Raw genomic sequence first — 18068 nt, forward strand, 5'->3', positions numbered from 1 at the left:
TTCCATAGACCAGTGGCGTAGCGTAATAGGGGCACATCGATCTGAAAATTTAAATTTAGGAAATTTGCCGATAAACGGCTTGTGTCCCCCATCAGACCCGGTGCCCCCCCCATCATGTTCGGTGCCCCCCCCCCAATGTGGTTACCCACGCTACGCCAATGCCATAGACAAGCATTTGTTATATTCAAAGATCGGCAACAGCCCAATCCACTATAAGTCCTTTTCAGCAACACATCAATCTATAGAAGCCAGAAGAGTAGGAAAATGATATTCAACCCTATACAAAAGCGGAGAGTGGTTTGATGTCTTACTACAAACCAGTTAGTATTGTCCATCACATCTATGGTTTATTCTTGCACATCTTGCGTTCAATACAGGTATTTATTATTAGAATGATATCGTCATAGTTTGTATTAGATGCAGTATTAGTATGAACCGAAGCACGTGCGTGGCAGTTATAAATCCGGATATGGATTAATGGTAACCTGAAGCAGTAATGATAACCAAACTGCTTGTGCACTTTTCGATTTATCGATGGCCTTTGATAAGAAGGACCACATAAATTTACCTGACCAACGGTATTAATCATTATGGATTAACATATTCGGTTTAGAGCTGTTTAGGCTTTCTCTGCAACAGAAAAATGTACCGTAAAAACTCGATAGTTAGCATATGTGCTTACTATCGAGCGCTTTCGATATGCTAACTATCGAGTTTTTACAGTATGTTAATTGTAATATTTTATTGAGCAAAATTAACATATAACTCTTTAATTTAGAGTTCAGATACTGGATCCATTGTTAATTGTTTGTAGGGGTTCTGTTTATGGGCGTGTATGTAACCAGTATGTTCGCCTGTGGGCGTGATACCTTTGTTGTGCAGGGCAGGGATGTGCATTTTTAATATTACTTTCGATGACATGCGTACGACAAAATGCAAACATAACAAGAAGATGACCGCCGGGGGCACTCCCACTTTAGAGGTGACGAGTATGTAAGGCCATTAAGACCCCCTTTTCCGGTACCGCTGTCACCCAAAGACCCCATATTTGTATGATCACATCTGTCACCCAAACACGGTGAAGAGTGAAGACCCCTTATTGTCCCTTTCGATCTGCCACCCAAAGACCCTTAATGGCTTTATTATAACAGCAACGAGTCATCTATCACCGATTTTGTTACTTTTTTTGGAATAACAAAGCCATTTGAAGCCATCTAGAAATTCAATTTTCGAGGCTCTTATCCAAAGACCCCATTTAAAAACAAAGTTATATTCTTACACAATGTTTGATCCAAACGGTCCGTCTGTCACCCATGACCCCAATATGTTGCACATTTTTGCCAAATGACCCCATTATAATTGAATGACCCCAAATGACCCCATTTGACCCCAAAATATTTTTTATATTTTGCTCTCACCGAATGCCCCTTACTGTGAAAGTGTCAGCCTTACACCTATATCCATTTAATATTAAAGTGCACCCCCCTATCCGGGTGATGACACCGACGTACTTATTATACACACAGATCCTCGCAGCGTAGATCCTCTGAAAATCATACCTCTTCTATAACTACGCGTCCTCTGCGCGTTAACCTTGTGAGGATTATTTGGGTATCGCCGAATTTCCAAAGGCCTCGGCATAACAACACCCCGACAAACAAAGGAAATTTTTCAGGTCCTTTGAATGTGTGGGGTGTGTGGCGGGGTGTGTGGGATATGTGCAGTGTGTATAGTTTGTGTGTGCATTATTTGTGGGGTATATGTGGGGGGGGGTGCGTGTTAGTGTGTGGCTGGACACTAACAAATATTGGGTTGACTTTGCAAAACATGTTCGTTTTGATATAGAGAATGCAATATAGTGGAAGCATTGCACTTTTTAACTCCAATCAAACAAATGCCCGATGGCAGCAATGGTGTAACACAGCAAAATAGGTCAACATATTTTGTAGTGGTAATTTGGTAAGGAAACGTTTAAAGAGAGTTTTTCTTTTGTCAAAACCAATTTGAAGAAAACTTACTAGTTTTTCTTGCTGACAGTTTTGTCAGTGAGCCACTGACTTTATCAAAGCTTGGTGTTGTTGTGATGATCCAACAGCTGATGACTGGCGGGAAGTTATGTCACTTCCGGTGTTAGTCTTGCTAGCAGCCTTCAGAAGTGGATCATACACGTGACTAAGATTGTAGACCCCCTCGTCTCTGTTCATTACTCCTCGCCCCCTCTTTCTGATCTGTATTGATTCTTTAATCCATCTGGCTTTCCTATCACTCTCCCTCTCTAAGATTTTGGTCTCCCCCAGTTGATAATATGATTAGCCCTGGCTACGTGATCGCTTATGGCTGAGTTCTTAAATTGGCTCTCTGATTCTTTCCTCTTTGACCTTGTATACTTTTGTTGACTTCCTTTCTCCGCCTCCACTGACGAAACTGTCAGCAAGAAAAAAAAAAGTTTTCTTCAAATTGGTTTTGACAAAAGAAAAACTCTCTTTAATTGTTGATTACCAAACCTGATGAATTTGTTTCAAGGTAAGGAAACATGTTGACCTAGCCGCGTTACCTAGGTAATGATTCTTCCTAAATAGTGCAACGTATTCTTTATTGTAATTGTTCTATCAAAACGAACATTTTCACACCTCTTTCATCAAAATCGGAGTATTTTATGTTATTGAACCCCTGTAGTGGTCAAAAGTTGACCTTTGACCTTCTTGGTAATAACTCGAAACTATACATTTTCTGGATCCTTATGACTAAAGAACTACGTTGGTATAGGTTACATGATTAAAGCAAGTTTGAGGTTTGACCCCTCTACTAAGTTCATTGACCTCTAGCAGAGTTATTTCCGGGTTACGCAAAGTATAATCTCACTTTTTGTACTATTTGTACAACTGTTTCACATAGTGACGTATTTGCACAACAAGTTATGCTCTAACAGTGATAAGTGAATAAGATAGAAAATATGGTTTATTTGCATAACTTTTAACCAGGTTTTAATCGTCGGAAAATAATGTTTTAATCACGATTATGCAGCAAGTAAAAATCGCTAAATTTTCAAATTCGATTTTCTCGAAATGCGTATTTTGCAAATATGTCAGTCAGTATGTGATGCGGCCGACGCTATGTCGCAATCAACCAACATGGCGCTTCCTTACCATAATGCATTCTTCATAACTTAAAACTACGTTACAAACTGCAAGTTATTTTGCACTAACACGGCTTACGCTGCGGCTGAATTCATACCTTGGACCTTGTATGGACGAAATAGATCCGATATCATATTTCATCTCATCTTTAAACTGTGATAATATCTTGGTCATTTTCTCAGAAAACACGCCAGCAACGTCTTCGTTAACATGTTTGTCCTCAGTCTTTATTTGACTTTTGTGCACCTTTCTGTTTTATTGTTTTTGTTTATTTTTTACATCATCATCATAATTGTTTTGTCATCCTTTTTCTCCTGCGACAATCCTTTTCTTTTAGTTTTAATTTGCTTATTTAACCCCATGGTCACTACTACCTTTTTACAGTGCCCCCGATTTGTTAATTACATGATATAATGTTTTGTGCAACCAATCAAAATAGAGCTTTTAGATCTCGTAGCTATTTTAAGCTTTATACCCCTTTAACCCTACTGACTGTTCTTACCTTATCTCTGATTGGCTTAATACATGAAATACTCCTCTTTATCTGTTTAAATAACCAATCAAAAGTTCTTAGAGTGCGATAATTTGGCCCGCAGTGTCCATGGGAATACAACCCTTCAACCCGATGTTTGTGCTAGTACCCCTTGTAAGACTGTTTTGTTACTATGAAAATGGAATATAAAAAAATAGATAAATACTCAATTAAAATGAATTCTTGTAAAGCATGTTGTTTTGTTCTTTATTGTGCTTTGTGAGTTTCTTTGTTGTTATTTAAATAACGTTATTCAAACTCTGAAATATGGAAAATATTCCATTTCTTCTAATTCAAGGAGCCACCGTACATCATGAAACGAGAAACGGATAGCGGTGAGACTCTCCATGGCAACGATGCATATGAGGGATTCTGCGTAGACATGTTAGAAAAGATTGCCCAAAAAGTGGGCATAAAATACAAAATACATATAGTTAAAGATGGTAATTATGGATCTAAGGACGCCGAAACTGGAAAATGGAATGGAATGGTTGGCGAGATTTTGAATGATGTAAGTTATATGATTTATTTATCATCAAATTTTTAATCAATAGAATAGTAAAGTAAATAATAAATGAATAACAAATGAATCAATAAAACAATATTAAGAACAAACGCGTAACACTTCTACTTTATTTAAATATACCATTATTATTTCAATATTCCTTTATACAATTTTGTGTGTCATATTTCCATTAATGTAAGTGCAGGTTTAACTGAATGAATTTAGAATGTTTAGAAAGTAAGACTTAGGTACGTATGCACAAAGACAAATTAGACCAGGTGTAACTTTAGACCTGATCTAATTATGGAGATTAGTCTAGTTAAAAAGAAACCTTTGGGTCCGTATGCACAAAAGAGTTAGACCGGGTCTAAAGTTAGACCTGGTCTAAGTGGAATTTAGTACCAGTAGAAAGGACATTTTCCTTTACATTTTCTTAAGTTATTTTGTATTATTTTTGAACTTGGTATTTAAATCTTTAGAATTTGCTAGCTACTATTGGAAGGAAATAATAGTAAAGGACCATTCCGGATGGAACTAAATTCCATTTAGACCAGGTCTAACTTAAGACCCGGTCTAACTCGTTTGTGCATACGGACCTTGGTATTTACATACCTTATTCTTTATTATTTTAGATCCTGTTAAGGGCAAATACATATAGCTTAATATTGGATGACTGTAGTTAATTTTGGGGTGGACTAAGAGTAAAGGCGGAAAAGAAAAGATTAAAGGGTCCCTCCCTCTAACCTCCATAGTTAGACCAAGTCTAGAGTTAGACCTGGTTTAACTTGTTTTGTGCATACGGACCTTAGAGTTTACATTATATTTTACGAGTAGTGCTAAATACTTTGATGTTCTCTTCCATCACATACAGGAAGCGGATATTGCCGTTGCGCCGTTAACTATAACCTTTGTCCGTGAACAAGTGATAGACTTTTCCAAGCCCTACATGCACTTGGGTATAACAATTCTATATAGAGTACCAGAACCTCAGAATCCAGGCGTATTCTCCTTCTTAAATCCACTGTCTTTTGATATCTGGATGTACGTAGTCATGGCCTACGTAGTTGTTAGTTTAACGCTGTTTCTTCTAGCACGGTTCAGCCCTTATGAGTGGTACAATGAACATCCTTGCAATCCTGAGTATGATGGAGTCGAGAATCAATTTAATCTTTTAAGTTGTCTCTGGTTTGCCTTCGGCGGTTTGATGCAACAAGGTTCGGAGGTAAGGATATGTAACTGTTCTCACAATGGGCTATTCCATTTGAAATCCATACACCCCTACGGAAGACATGACCTTAATATCCCACACAGGGATTTTAGAGATTTTAATGGAAGTCACCTATTCAGGTAACCCTATTTGAAATTCACACTCCTTGTGTGGAAGTTTAAAGTCGTGTCTCCTATACGGGGTGTATGGATTTCAACTGGAATAGCCCAATAAAAACTGTATGCAGCACTTTACATTCACAAATATTATTGATAGACTCTTACAGCTGGACCATCCTTAACCACTTTACGGACATTCTGTAGACCACTTAACATGTGACGTCATTGTCCGCCGCACGAATTATGGCAATTTCCATTGCTCTTTGCCCTGCAGTGTGCGTACGCACCGTAGTTTGCCCAGGTCACGGTTATTTTAAATCGCCCACCACATTCCATATTGTAGTACAAGAAAGCCATTTAATAGTGTAGTGGTTCGTTCAAGCATATCGATAGACCAGTCCCTCGCCTTTGTTGATAAACAATGATGTCAAGTGGTCTGTAGTCCGACGTCTTTGTGGGCTTTTTTCGGTTGGGACAGACGGCGCGTTTTTTTAGTTCTCCGTTTAATCCATGTAAATTCCAATTTTTATCTTCACCAGGGGAATATCACGAATTTTAAATGGAATTAACACATTAACCAGCTCTGTTTGAAACTCACCTTACCTTTGAGGGTGTATGAAATTCAAATGGAGCTGTCTTATGTGTCATTCCATTTGAAATTCATACTTCTCTTGTGGATATTTCTGACATCTTCCACATAGGTAATATAGGTTTTAATTGTAATAGCTCATTTTAATTCTCGACCTTTACTTCCCTCTTAAGAAAACGGATATCAACGTTTGCACAGTACCGTATTTTTTGATGTGAAAACTTTATCCATTACAGGTTAACCCGAGAGCTTTTTCCACACGAGTCCTGAGTGGGTTTTGGTGGTTCTTTTCTCTCATTCTCGTCTCATCGTATACGGCTAATCTGGCCGCCTTTCTCACAGTAGAGAGGATGGTCTCCCCTATCAAAAATGCCGATGAGTTAGCTGCACAGACAGCAATTGAGTACGGCACCAGAAGTGGTGGATCAACATATACATTTTTTAGTGTAAGTTAAATCATATTATATACTTCATTAATATATTCTTGTTCATTGATTGGTTAAAAGTGGATCACATGACCAAAAATAGTTCTACCATCAGTACTCCTATCCGTAAATAGTACCTCCAAGCCGTAAATAGTATTTGCAATGCCCCGGATGAGCCGTAAATAGTACCTCCAAGCCGTAAATAGTACTTTTGACCATGCCTTCCGCGTGCGCGCATTTGATGCGACGGAACAGTTCACGCACCCGAAACTGCCATAGCGTGATTTCGCGCTGCTGTAATTGGTTAGCTCGATTTTAGCCTATTCGATTTTTTTGAAGGGCAAAATATAGGTTGTGCTTAAATTGGTCGTGCTGTTCACTCAGGATATTGGTCGTGCTGTTCACTCAGGATAGAAGCTGGAGAGTCAAAACGTCAAATAATGTTCTTTTAACCAATCAATGAACAAAGAACATATTAATGAAGTATATACAAAAAATATATACTGCCTTTATTCGAAGTTCTGGTTAAAACTATGGTCCTCGTTGAGATCAATTAATACTATTTTCCTTCGGGGCTACGCCCCTCAGGAAAATAGTACTATTGATCTCACCTCGGGCCCATAGTTTTAACCAGAACCTCTCATGGCAGTATATATTTGTATAATGTATGCTCTTTGGAGTTATTATTTAGATAACCCATCTGTGCATAAAATAGAATCAAACTCTATAAACACGGGTTAGTTTTAGTGCTCCAGAAGCTTTATGATTAAACTGAGTTTTAACAACATCTTCCTCATCCACTTTTAATTTAACAATGCTCTAGAAGATACATTTTATGGTGTCAAGAGTATTAGTTTGTGCTAGGCGTACCATAATCAAAGGTGCCTCGAGAGCACAATGCTCCTTGAATACAATAAACGTTAGTGCTCCATAACATAACATAACAACAAGTATTTTATTTATATGCGCCTTTCAAAGATTCAAGGCGCAAGAGAAAAGAAAACCACAAAAATTCAAAAATACTAAAAGCAATGGCAGCAAAAATTAAGAAAATAAATCAGTTTTGATCAATGACTTAAATGAGTCCAGACTGATAGCATTCTTGATTGTAGATGGTAAGCCATTCCAAAACCTTGGGACAGTCACTGAAAAGGCTCTTTCCCCAGCACATTTCCTGGTGCGAGGAATGATAAAATTAACACTCTAACTGAACCTAATACTCAGAGCATGTTTGGAGCTCTTGACCGGGAGACAGTTGGATTTGTACTGAGGAGAACAATAGAAAGATTGTTCCAGAAGAACAATGATACTAACATAAATAATATTATTGCTTAATATGGTTTTTCTGTATCGTGTGCTAAGGTGAGCGACAAAGAGCACTCATGAATCATGACTATGTTTTTGTTTATTTGTTTGTTTGGTTGGTTGGTGGGCCTTCCTTATGAATAACGCTTGTATTTCATTCGTTCTTTCTTTCTTCCATTCGTTTGTTCCTTATTCTTTCATTTTGTTTATTTTTTCAGCGCTCAAAGATTGACACCTATCAAAAAATGTGGGATTTTATGTCCAATAAACCCAGTGTATTTGTAGACACGTACGGGGATGGCGTTGTAAGAGTGTTAAATACCAAAAATTATGCTCTTCTCATCGAGTCAACTATGGCAGAATTTAGAATATCGCAGCACTGCAAAAATTTGACACAAATTGGAGGACTTTTAAATTCAAGAGGATACGGCATTGGAATGAGGCAAGGTGAGAAATTAGCATGGAATTGTTTAGATTGGGAAGAGACAGCGAGCATTAGTATACCAAATTTTGAATGTTTATGAATACAATGGTTCAACGACATTTTTTACCATTCTTTCAGGAGATCCAATTCGTGATCCAATCACCGACGCCATTTTACAGCTTCAGGAAGAAGATGAAATGTTGACTTTAAAAAATAAATGGTGGCGAAAAGGACACTGTCCAACTGACGATTCCCAAGATAATGCTAATGAGTTAGGACTAGCAAATATCGGTGGAATATTTATTGTATTGATAGCAGGTCTACTGATGGGCGTTATAGTTGCAATCGGTGAATTTATATGGAAAACCAAACAAAATGCTGGTGCCGAAAGAGTAAGTACAGATTATTTTGTTTTCCCCATGTCAAGTTTTATCCCAGGCAGTTGTATACCCATATATTCCGACTAACATTAGCATCTCGGGTTTCCACTTAGAAGCGAAGGGATGGGGATGACGTATAGAGTCACGCGCCCATCCAGTTTTTAAAGCATTTCGACGCTGTTCTGGCAATCAATTCTTCGTCTCCAATAGCTGCTATATGTTAAATATGTACAATACAATTATACTATGTTGTACATATTTAACACCTAACAGCTATTGCAGTTTTTGCCAAAACAGCGACGATTTTGTTTTTGCTTGCTGGTTTATAATCGTGTCGTAAAAATTCCAGTAATAATTGGATCTACTTTGTGCATGTCGAGTCGAATTCTGCTTTTTATTGAAGTACTAGTCATGACTCGACTCTTTAACTCTATTCTCCATGTCAGAGATTTATATAACTTACAAGAAACACAAGACTTAAATAAAAGTATTTAGCGCATTTACCAACATAATAGAGAGATTGCGATTTCCAAACATAGCATCGAACGTACGTGGAATCTATTCAAAATCACTCTCCTGTGACGGGATTTTGAATAGATTCCACGTACGTTCGATGCTACGTTTGGAAATCGCAATCTCTCTAATGTAGCGGAACCGGCCCTCGGTATAAGGTAGCAAGCGGTCAAGGCCTAAGTGGCGGCAGGTGTACGGGCCATTCCGTACATGACGTTGATAAATGAATCACCAAGAGTAGAACATGATGCTCAACACATTTATTGCGCTGATCCGATATCGAGGTGGAATCAGGAGCGGAGAGCGATGGTTTGGATGCGCTCGGAGGGATAGAGGCTTACTAGTCGCCAACTAATACTCATGACTACAAATAGTCTGTGCTACAGACCGTGTACCTCTATTATCCATAGGGAGATAAACTATTCGCTACGCTCGCTATTCGTGGGGCATCGCGGTTTGCGACTCGCGGCTCGTGACCCCCTCAATCTCGAGTAGTCTTTGACAAAGACTAGGCTACAGACGGACTGGCCACGCTTGGTCTGACTCGAACAGACGTCCGGCCACGGCAGACTGGTCCCATCGACCTCAGTTCAGGGGCACACATAATTCACGTACGTCTCTGATATCAAATACTCTTGAAGCGTCATGTCACATAACAGTATCATATTTCAGAGACGTCTCATAAATCGCATACTCCCTAGTTTCAAAACCCAGTCGCAAACGATATTAATAATTTGGTGAATGTGCCGGCGCAGTGGGAATACTTTTATGAATAGGCCTTATCAGGGTTGTAGCTATAGCCCTCAAGTTGAGTGCCTGCTAATTATACTATTCAACTCATGAATTAGAGCGCAGGCTTGGGTACTCTTGGGATTTTTTTACTTCAAAACATTTGATTTTGGCCATTGCAATCTAAGTGTGTTCTGGGACAATTTGTCAGAATTTGCACAGATATATATAATTTTTGCACAGGTATATATTTGCTAAACATGGGAAAGCTTATTCTAATATTCTAATACACTCAGCTTTGTTCCGATGTGCTGCATCGAGTGCCCAGCTGTCAACAGAACTTGACGTATGTGATATCACAGACTCCCCGTATGTGAAATCACTGACCCGTCTTTGAAATCAGAAACGTCCGTGAATTACGAGTGCCCCCGAACTGACCTGGCTCTTGCACTCCGCTTAAATATAACCAATGAAACGGCGTGACTGAAGCAGGCCCTCTCTCGTCAACACCCATTTCCGTTATAATAATAATGTGATCCGTAACCAAAAAAGAAAACAGAATCAAAAAAAAAAAAGACCTTAGACTTGGTCGAACCTTGAGCTTGAGATTGGTATATATGATTGTATCGCATTATATTTTGTGATGTCGTTTACTTTTTCCAACCATCAATCTAGTTTAACTATACATTATTCCTATTATTTACTTGCAGAAGTCTTTGTGTGAGGAGATGATGGCAGAAATACGCTTTGCTTGTCGATGCAAGAACAGGCGGAAGCTTATCCGTGAATCAACAGACCATAAATTCATGCCCTCGGCCCCGTATCCATGTGGACTAAATGGCCAAACATTTGGCATGGCAGATACTATCAACTAATGGTGGAATAATATATATTATTATGATAAGCAATCACATGCATAAGAAAGGAAACATTTTCGCCATTGAAATTTATTCTCGAACGTTTTGAAGAACTGCACGCTTGCTCAGTTTGTAAGAACGACGTCGATTTCGCAAACTGAGCATTCATGCAATTCACTTTTCAGCAAAAGCGATTGACTCTTCAGCTTCAGAATTCATTTTTATGCCAGTTTTCATAGTTAAGAAAGTTTTTCTCATGTGTCTCATTTTTGATGGAAAAAATGAATATTGCTGACTAGTTAATGCAATAATTAGTTTGGTTTCAGCTACAATGTAGTATCGGCGTTATTGTACATCTTGTTTGGCATGGGTTTATTGTGGTCTGACTTGTTCGAAATTTAACGTAGGATTAAACAATTACCGAAATTCACCCGCACACTTTACCGTCAGATCGGATAGCGTTCGTGGGTAACGTTCGTGGGAAGCGTTCGTGGGAAGCGTTCGTGGGTATCGTTCGTGGGTACCGTAGAATCCATCAACAGGTAAAGCTTTTGCTTGTAAATAACTTGTCCGGCAATTCAATTGCTGATTTACCACACGCACTGGGTAATACTATTCTTCTTTTTTTTCGGAATTATTAAGATTATACGGATTGACTCTCCACAAATAGATGATTACCTTCAAACACGCAGCAACAATTACAAACGTTGCGTAAGTTACATATATGGAAAAAACGCCATTTACGGCAACAACACTATGTTTGATGTCATGTGGAAAGGTTTCGGCATAAAATGCGTTTGCAATGCGCAAGGCCAAGTGCGGTAAGCAAAGGAGGTGTACATCGGTACATTTACATTTTGCCGATCTTAATGTCCCTGGCTTAGGCCTATTTTACTAATGTTGCAGTATCGGACATATTTGACGTACAGTCCCCTTAATGAATGATGTCCAATTAAGGGATTCTACTAACTCTATGCTAGATTTAATCTCTTTAATTAGTTTTTGTTCTACCAATACATCATAAAATCTGAAATTCTTCAAATATCACGATCTCCCATGTCTCGATTCCCATAATATTAAAAAATACGAACATAGCTGAAACAATCTTTTTTTCATAATTCTTATTTAAACATGTATTGTAATTATTATAAATATAAATTGTACTGGTATTTTTAATCTCTGTAATGTAATTACTATAGTTGTAACTAGCATTCTTCTAGGTGATATATGTATGAAAGACCATTTTTACATCCCCGATGATGTATGCTCATATTCTATCTTGGATCATGAAATACGTCACATAATGCCACTGAGCAGTGGCATCGAGCATGCGCAACAGCGTTTGATGATTTAGTTTAAATGTTGCCCCAAGCGGAAATGTACATTATCAATTGTTATATGTTCAACGTTTTGTAAATAGTGTGAGCGTTCCTTATTTTAGCCAGTACTCGATACGATATCAATGTATCATTATATTCATTTAATGTAATAGACACATGCATAATATATTTATTTATTCATTATTTGTTATATTTATGTCCTATTGGTATTGAAGCATATTTGACTTGGATTAAGTAAGGCACCACGTCCAATTTGGTCCTATAGAACTATCAGTGCCCGGTTAGGTACCGATGACTCTTAACATCACTCCCTGGGGATGTAATAAATTATATCAAGCATAATAATTAACAGTTGCATAGTGTTATTGTTTTACAATGAAATAAAAAAAAAAACACGAATGCACTGTACAAATGTTCAAGGTACGAAAAAAAGTGCCATCGGTACTTCTTCGGGCACCGATAGCGCTATAGGACCAATAAAAATGTTGTGCCTAAATTGCTCGGATATTGGTGCAAGAGCATACGTATAAGTATGTTTCGTTATAATGTTTTAAAAACCCTTAAAAACAAAAATATAAACATCAAATTACCATTATACAAGGGTAAATGAGTATAAAGTACTCTGAGAACATCGCTCCTAGTTACACTCGGCGAGTCAGGAACGTAATTACCCATTTCATTGGACGCAGCTTCAAATCTCGTGCGTTTGTACAATGCGCTGTCACGCGTTTAAATACGCCTCAACACGTTAATCTCACTCACTCGCCAAGACAAAAAATAGTAATGTTATAAAACACTACTGGAGTAAACATTTACACATTACACAACAAACGAGCATAGTGAAAAACTACTGCAGGTTGAATTCTATAGACGAAAAAAAGCATAATCTATATAACTATGAAATATTACAGGAATTGTCACCTTATCCGAAGCGACTGATTTATAGCATTGCTTCTATCAATTATGTTTTATATACCAAAATATGCTTCCTTGATTTTTGAATGTTTGATAGTTGCATGTATATAAAAAGGTGTTATTATCGTGTGTACATATATTTCATGTATCAGATGCCCTCTAAATGTAGTAGCCTGTGTGAATGTCATATTGTATTGTCATTATGTGAAAAATAGCAATATACAATAGCCTAAAAGTGTTATTGTAGAGGTATTACAATCCTAAACACTAACAGCAAACTACTGTGCAATCCCACAACGGTATAAACTTCTTTTTTTTTACGGTACTCTAAAAATATAATAAAATATGAGTCACATGATTCGCATTATAATAGATTCCATAATAAATTGGGGCGTCGGGAAAAGGCTAACGGGTATTGAACCTCGACCATTCTCCGATATCGGCCTCCCTAAATTAATTTTGCGGTGGGTTCAAGCAATTTTTGTCAAATTTACATTTGTGCTAGAAGTTTGACAACTCCTAGGAATGAAGAAATAAAATGGGATAAATCAATTTTGTGTAGCTAAATAGGCTAAGTTTATAGATTTAGAAGTATTACAATGACATGCAGCTGACCAAATCTTAAAAAAAGAAACAGTACGTTTTCGCCTTTGATCTTTTTTATTTTTATGTCATGCAGCTGCATATTAGTCCATTCATAACAATGGACGTACATGAATTTCTTATATAATCCCCGCGTGGTATACGGTTGTTTTTTCACATTTGTTTTTTTGCCTCAATCTCAGTTTCATTATTGCCAACTTTAAACTGATTAGATTAGATCTGGTCACATTTTCATCTTGGTAGATCAGATGCGAATTTGACATAGTTTAACCGGGAGGTTAACTGTAAAGTTTCAAACTGTTTTAGTCGTCAGAAGTTTGCCAACCCGATCCTTGTGGCAACCAATTAGTTAGAGTTGATCGGCAATACAGTCTTACATGTATCGAACACGATTGCCCAGTCGTAATAAGTCCATTCAAAGCCGGTCCTTAGAAAATCCTTAGGAGATGCAAGATTGAATTCAAATATTTAGTTACAAAAATGCATCGTGTGGTGTCATGTGATTATCAAGCATGCATTGTGAGATTTAATCGGGTTATTGTACATGTATCGTGGGATATCGTGTAGTCATCGTGCATGCATCGTGTGATGTTGTATGCATTGTGTGATATCGTGTGTTCATCGCACATACATCGTGTAATATCGTGTAGTTATCGTGCATGCACTGATCGTGTGATATTGTGCGATGTTGTATGCATCGTGTGATATCGTGTGTTCATCGTGCATACATCGTGTAGTTATCGTGCATGCATCGTGCATACATCGTGTAGTTATCGTGCATGCATCGTGTGATATACTTCTGTTGGTGCTAAATGCTATCTTATAGCAGCTTTTACTACATAGGATAAATTATTAGGATTGCTGCTGTTTATATGACTCTAGATGATGGAATTGTGGTTTTGAGCTGGACTTATCCATGTTTCCATAAACTTTTCTCATATTAATATGCTTATAACTATTTTTTTTTACTTTCCCAATACCTGCACCCTAAAATTACTTTGCACATTTTGTTGGGCTTTCAATTACATTTCTATTTTATCTACACTGCCTTTTTTATCATGTGTTTTGCATTTTGTGTTAATTTGAACATTTTGTAACCGGCTCATGTAAATGTTCTGCCAGTCTCGTGGTACAGCCGCTGCACCTAATATAGGTCATAACAAAATGGTATGCCTGTCTTCTATATCACAGCATCACCTGCTCATAATGTTATGTATTTTCTTATATGATGATTAATATGGGATCAGAGTCACATGAATGCTCTATTACTAGGATCCACAACAAACTCATCCACCAGTGCGCAGTTCTTTAACCCCAATACATTTGAACATTCATTGAATGACCTTTGAAAATTTGGGTACAAAAACTCTGCAACATGAGGTCAAATTTTGAAATATGATTGTTTAATTGAGGTAATTGAACTATGCCATTGGGATGAGGCCTTTGTGGTCCATACATGTAGTGTATACTACTTATTGAACAGTTCATTAACCGATATAATAAATTTTTCGTATAGGCATAGCCCTTAATGATACTATGGAGCACAAGAGCCTCATCCCAATGGCATATGCTAATAACCCCAATTACATAATCATAGTGCAAAATTTGACCTTAAGTTGCAGAGTATGAGTTTTTGTACCCAAATCTTCAAAGGTCATTCAATGAATGTACAGATGTACTGGGGTTTAAGAACTGTTCCCCTGATAGATGAGCATGCTGTGGATCCTAGTGTGAATTTTGCTAATCGTAAAACCGTCATTTGCGCTCATATTATCCGGTCGAGGCCGTCCATGTAACATCGTAGGTAGGAGCGGTGAAATCAACCATACGACATTATGGTAAAGTCCATGATTTTATTTTTAGTTTTTCTCTTGAAAAATTGTTCTAATGGATATGGTCTCTAAATTGTAGTCTGAGTTGTTTTGATTAAATAGACAATTTCCTGTATATTTTATTAAAGGCTTTGGTGAAAATTGCATGTTTGTAGGATTAAATTGTTCTTAATTTAATATAAAAACAAATCATGACGTCATATCGACATTACGTGGGCAATGTCTTGTACAAAATTGTCCTCAGTTTTACGATTTTACAGATTAAAGGACACTCCATTTTAACAGTATCATTTTATATTAAACCCTTAAATACAAAAAAAAAGGAACATAATAGAATATTTCTTTAGCGGATACGAACTACTTGGGGTTTGCCTGTTTAGTTGTTTTTAATTCTTGTCATTCTTTATAAAAAACGGACTGTTTAAAATAATTAGACAATTCGGAATGTTATATTGTATTAAACTTTCTAGTACGGTTGAGAGGTTTTTTATACTTACTACTAGGTGCATGTTACCACTGAGGCTATGCAGAAAAAGTAAATGTGGCATAATTAGACCCATTCAGACTGAAGGAGCCGATATCAAAAATTGACATTTTCCTGAAACCCTGGCATCCCGAGGATACATGGTTGTGAAGATTATATTTGGGATTTTTTTAAAGTTTATTTTATTGTTTGTTGCTCCCTATTGTTGTCTATATCTAAAATTCATAATTGACCTTTTCGGTAAATCCCATAAGCTTTTTCGAGTACACCTGAGATGTCGGCGTTTGACGCCAGTACGTGTCATGCCGATGCGCACATAGCGAACATAGTTACTGCGCATTGCAAGTCGGCGTGACGTCAAATGACGACATCTCAGGTGTACTAGCAAAGGCTTATGGGATTACCGAAAAGGTCATTTGCTCCTTTGGTCTGACTGGATCAGATCGTGTCACAAATGTTATTATTTGTTAACAAAGTGTGATAGAGCATAATTGTTTATATAAAACGAGTGTTAGAATAAACATGATTGATCTATTTTTATGACGTCATAATCACACTATTTCGTTTGATCGACAATATATATGATCGACATCTCACTTCAGCTCGTAGATATTACAATACGTCATGACATTATGCTTTAACTTATTAACACTATATTAATGTATGATCGACATCTAATCGCCGTTCATTAATGCTGCATCCCATTGTTGTTGTTGTTGTTGTTGTGATATAAATACTCATTTCATTCGGAGCTCATGAATTCTTTAGTGTTGTGCTGTGTAAATATGGATGGCTAACACGTGTAATATTATACGCCTAGCCTTGGACGTCCAAGATGCAATTCTGTACGTTCAAGATACGATATGCGTATGCGTATACTCCAACAGTAAGGCATATTTTTAGCATCTTGGTCATCCGTATAATGGCCAAGAGGTTAAAAGTTGAATACGCTTAATAAGATTGGTTGTGTGTGATTGCTGGGCTTGTGGTTTGTCAATTTAAATATTAGACGTCCAAGAGTGCATCTTGAGATCTTGGACGTTAGAGTGCATTTTGGACATTTGGAGTGCATCTTGAACGTCTAGAGTGCACCTTGGACGTCTATACGGCATCTAGAGTGCACCTTGGACGTCTATACTATATCTTGGACGTTTAGAGTGCATCTTGGACGCCTAGGGTGCATTTTGGACGTATAGAGTGCATCTTGGACGTATTAGAGTACATCTTGGACGTCCAAGGTTATGCGTCTATTCTTAGACGTGTTTTAGCCGCTTGGCCATCCATATATAAAAGCATGATTGCATGAAACTATGCATTTGCAAGTAAAAAAGTATAAATGCTATATATATAAAAGTATTGTACAGTAAGAAAAACGTAAAGCCTCCAACATTACACAAAGTTTCGTCTCAAATTTGTCAATAAGTAAACAGTACAAAAACGCCATATTTTGCTTATTTAACGCTAAAAGCATGAAACATAACAAAAAAAAGCATTGAAATTGGCTAAAAAGATATCTTTCGTCTGGGTTGAAAGGCTCTGGCCGTCTGTGCTATGTATTTGTTTATCATTTCAAAGTGCTATAAATTGGAATGACATGATCATCGAGCAAGCTCTGATACATTATTTACTCACCAATAACAATCGATGTGCGCATCGATTTAACGTATGTAAGGTTACACCGAAAAGGTTTTCGGGATATACCAAAATGATCTATTGACTCAATATAATATACGGCCATGCTTTTTGCTTCAGATAAATTGTTTCGTTTTTAAAAGTAAGATTATAAGATATTATTGACCCTTAGGCCCATTTCACTTGGCATACATGACAAGGATAACTCCAAGTCGTCACTTTAAACATCAGATTTTGAGATCGGTGTTACTCTAAAGATAACTTTATTACCAATTTCAATGCCAGTTTAAATGATTCATTTTAAACATGTTCAAAATTGGACTCATTTGATTATTGGCGTATAGGATTTCATCTTATTATAGTACTTTTGCGAACTGTTGAGGAAAACGGATTTAATTTAAAAAATAAGATAATTGTGAGAAAGAGGGAACTCGAATGGCGTTTATATTATAAAGTAAACAAATTAGTTTAATAATAAAATTGAATATATTTTGTTGAACTTGAATATAAAGGCAAAATTAAAAAAATTATACAACCAAT

General features: G+C 37.1%; 1 protein-coding gene across 1 annotated transcript in view; it reads left to right on the forward strand.

The window, feature by feature from the left end:
• Positions 1 to 14924, forward strand: part of LOC140140962 (glutamate receptor ionotropic, kainate 2-like) — a 200583-nt gene extending 185659 nt beyond the window's left edge. The window contains exons 10-15 of the mRNA XM_072162729.1: positions 3968 to 4180; positions 5046 to 5396; positions 6326 to 6535; positions 8038 to 8266; positions 8382 to 8635; positions 10576 to 14924. Coding sequence (XP_072018830.1) covers positions 3968 to 4180; positions 5046 to 5396; positions 6326 to 6535; positions 8038 to 8266; positions 8382 to 8635; positions 10576 to 10740 — 1422 coding nt within the window. The 3' untranslated portion in view covers positions 10741 to 14924. The remainder of the gene's footprint in view (positions 1 to 3967; positions 4181 to 5045; positions 5397 to 6325; positions 6536 to 8037; positions 8267 to 8381; positions 8636 to 10575) is intronic.
• The last annotated feature ends 3144 nt before the right edge of the window (positions 14925 to 18068 follow it).

The sequence above is a fragment of the Amphiura filiformis genome, chromosome 19, assembly GCF_039555335.1.
Source record: "Amphiura filiformis chromosome 19, Afil_fr2py, whole genome shotgun sequence".
Lineage (NCBI taxonomy): Eukaryota > Metazoa > Echinodermata > Ophiuroidea > Amphilepidida > Amphiuridae > Amphiura > Amphiura filiformis.